The sequence below is a fragment of the Coregonus clupeaformis genome, chromosome 36 (assembly GCF_020615455.1).
Source record: "Coregonus clupeaformis isolate EN_2021a chromosome 36, ASM2061545v1, whole genome shotgun sequence".
In the NCBI taxonomy this organism is placed as follows: Eukaryota; Metazoa; Chordata; class Actinopteri; order Salmoniformes; family Salmonidae; genus Coregonus; species Coregonus clupeaformis.
In genome coordinates this window covers 28,191,425-28,194,852 of record NC_059227.1, presented here as the reverse complement: position 1 = coordinate 28,194,852, position 3,428 = coordinate 28,191,425, and the positions used below count along the sequence as shown (strand labels likewise).

Here is a 3,428-nt window from a genome sequence, read left to right as displayed (position 1 = left end):
ATACAGAGCAGACAGTGACTCAGTTTCTTGTTGAATCATTGGGCCCCAAGGATTGCAAGGGCAAACAGGGCATGATTGTACTGATGGTATTTACTGTGCTTTGTGTGTATCTGCTGTACAATTTGAAAGCACCACATATTACACATATCTTGTATACATGAATTACGTTTTTATTTTTGGATAGGATCACCTTTCAGTTTGATCTTACATTTGATACTTTAAATAATTACTTTGGAAAATGGTAGCACCAGGGGCAAACATTTATTGCCTATTATCTGATTGATTCCAATTCAGATTTGTGCTCTAGTCTATACGACTAATTGCTCATCAATACTTTTTGAATGTGCAACGGTTGTCTGTTTTTCTATGTTGCCAAATGAAACCAGGGAGGATAATATATTAGCATACCATTTCCATACAAACCACAGCTATTCAAATCAAATATGATGACGGCATTTAATCCAAAAGAGGAATTTACAGAATTCAGCTTTCATGATGATGATAATACTCTATAGATATATCATGTTTATATGTATGTACATATATGGCACTTGATGACATAAAATCAAGAAAATCCATTTCCTCACAAACAAAAGCAATGGGCGCTTGGGTGTAAATAAAAGAAAGAACAAATCAATTTAAAAGTCCCAAATGTAAGCATTTGCAGCACATCCCCCCAATTGAGTGATCACATAGGTTAAGGTCAATGGTGCAAGCTCAGGCAACCAAAACAATGACAGTGCTGACATAAAAGATGTGAGATGAGTAATATACTGGAAGAATTTATATGCATTTGAGTACATTTGACTCTAAAACTGCAAAATAATGTGTGTGTTTCATTTGCTATAGTGGTATGTGATGTGTAAAACCAGTGGAATGTCGTAAAAACACAATCACAGCACAAATCGGATATATTTTGGCTCATTATTCATACATAGTGCAAGTATTTACTCCATGTTCAACAGCTGAAGTGAACGACAGAGTGAATATCAACACATAAATTATATGCTTTTAAGAAGCACTTTACAAAATATAGGCTAAACCATTATCTATAAACGTTGCATCAGTGCCTTCTCATAAATATATGACAAACAAACGCTTGGTCCGTTTGTTTTTTAGTTGTCAGTAAAAGACAAATAAAATCAATCTACCCCACCTACTTCGCAAACGAAGTAAGTGTGATCAAATATACACCACATTCTTTATTAAATATATTCGAATTCTTTGTACAATTGTTCCATTCAGTGGTGCTGAAATGGACAGCTCCCGCACTTAAGCCGCATGCACACAAAAAGAAAGAAATCACGCTACATATTAGCAACTTCTTCGGTGGTTTATCTACTTCTGTGTCTGATACCGCACAGCAAAGCAATGCACAAGTTGGAAAAATCCAACGCATGCGACAGACTGCACGCTGTCCCACGCACCGCAACCTTGTCCAGCAGATGAGTCGCCGTGGTGCGGATTGCCTCCCATTTAAATGAATGGACCTCCGCGAGAACCCATACAGTTTGACGCAACCGGTGTTCACGAGGCTTGTCTACGGCCTTCTCAATATGCTACACATAGGCAGAGTCACTTGATTGAGTGCGGCCGAAATTGGGCATGCTCATTCTAGGCATGTCTTTGTTACGGATCTCGTAGATGGACTTCCTCCTCGCCTGCACGCCTTTGACAGCGACTTTGATCTTCTTCCATCCAAGATGATTGAGTTCAGCCAAGTTCAGAAGCACACAGACGCCACTGACCGCAAACATGAAGACCAGAAACACAGTCTTCTCCGTGGGTCTTGAAACGTAGCATTCTACATCTTTGATGCAGGGGTATCGATCACACTCATATACCGCAGGGACATTGAATCCGTACAGGAAATATTGACCCACCAGGAACCCTATCTCTAGAGCGTTTCGGAAAACCACTTGGATGATGTAAAATCTTGAGATGCCCTCCTGCCTCCTCATTTTAGACTTTCCACTAGTTCTCATGGCCGAATTTGGGATGTCCTTCACCTCCAAGCAGTCGGGCTCGGCTTCTTTCGTGGAGTTTTCCGTGTTCTGAAGTACTCCATTTACAATAGTGTTTTTGATCTTTTTGCTGTCGTCTCTTTTGATGGAATCTTGGCGCTTGTCCAAGGAGAGGAACACGGTGGAGTATCCCCGCTCCAAGCGCTCCTTTTGCTTGGCAGACTGGTGCACGGAGTAGGTGATGAAACAGAGACTGGGGGTGCACACCAGAATAATCTGAAACACCCAATATCTGATGTGGGAAATGGGGAACGCCTTGTCGTAGCAAGCCTGGTTACAGCCGGGCTGCAGGGTGTTGCACACAAACATGGACTGCTCGTCATCATAGACGGTCTCTCCAATGATCGCAACGATTAGAATCCGGAAGATCACCACCACTGTTAGGAGGATCCTACAAAACAAACAAGCACAAAATCAAAATGTTGCTGTTTAGATGTGCAGAGATGATCGGTTTAATCATAAAACAAACAGATAGACAATTAACGATGGCATAGTAATGCTGGCTCTAGTGCACTAAACGGGCGCTTGGGAGCTGTCCAGTGCTGAAAGCCACTAGTCAGTTCCGAAAGGAAAGCTCTACAGCATTATTCACCTCAAGCGACAGCTCTCTTGTCATAAAATGCGCAAATGTAGTGTTTCCAAAAACAATTTTCGTGAATGTTATGTTTATGCCATGATTCCCTATTGGTTCATATTTTTTGCATAGTCATGAATCTTTGTTTTTGTACCGTTCTTCAGGCTTAATCGCTTATAGTAGCCTACTTGGTCATCAAACACACACTCCTGGTAACACTTTTACAAAGCTATCCTCACGTTCCCTCTTACCTTCCGATCATAGTAGAGTGCTGTTGGACAGCTGCCTCCAAGAGACGCTCTAAGATTGTCCACTCCCCCATTGTCATTCATTTGGAGATGATAGCACACCGTGCACCGTTCTTGTGGAATCTATTGCTTCCCGTGTTTTACTCTCCGGATGCTCCAATATCTGGAGAATGCATTGGTAACGCGCCGCTACTGCGTGCGCTCCTGCCTTCTGCCTTCTGCTCCTCTGCTAAAAGATCACTTGACAACCCAAGCACTTTTGCTCGCGCGAGTCTGAGTACTGATTAGTAGAAAGCCCTCCTATTTTCGATGGCGCGCGCTGGATGGTAGGTCGCGCGGTGCTTGAATGGAGGGCAGTTGAGTGTAATGTTGGTAGGGCGATAATCCTGCTTTAAGTAGACTCCTCTTGCGTCACGCGCAGACAGGTTGGTGGAGAGAGGCCAGAGACACCAGGTTTTTTTTGTTTCATTATTCTCCAAGTATACTGCGGGAATGTAGCAGATTCATCTTTAATAAAAAATAATTGGTTATAAGATCAAATCATGGGGGATGTCTGTCGGCTGTAAGACAACCACATGACAG

General features: G+C 42.4%; 1 protein-coding gene across 1 annotated transcript in view; it reads right to left on the bottom strand.

Moving 5' to 3' along the window:
- LOC121552717 (gap junction delta-2 protein) overlaps window positions 1-3,205 on the bottom strand; it is a 4,015-nt gene extending 810 nt beyond the window's left edge. Inside the window, exons 1-2 of the mRNA XM_041865729.2 lie at window positions 2,850-3,205; window positions 1-2,415 (exon numbers count right to left, since the gene is read on the bottom strand). The exon at window positions 1-2,415 is cut by the window's left edge and continues 810 nt beyond it. Of these exons, the coding sequence (XP_041721663.1) occupies window positions 1,560-2,415; window positions 2,850-2,926 (933 nt within the window). The 5' untranslated portion in view covers window positions 2,927-3,205 and the 3' untranslated portion in view covers window positions 1-1,559. The remainder of the gene's footprint in view (window positions 2,416-2,849) is intronic.
- Window positions 3,206-3,428: the final 223 nt, after the last annotated feature.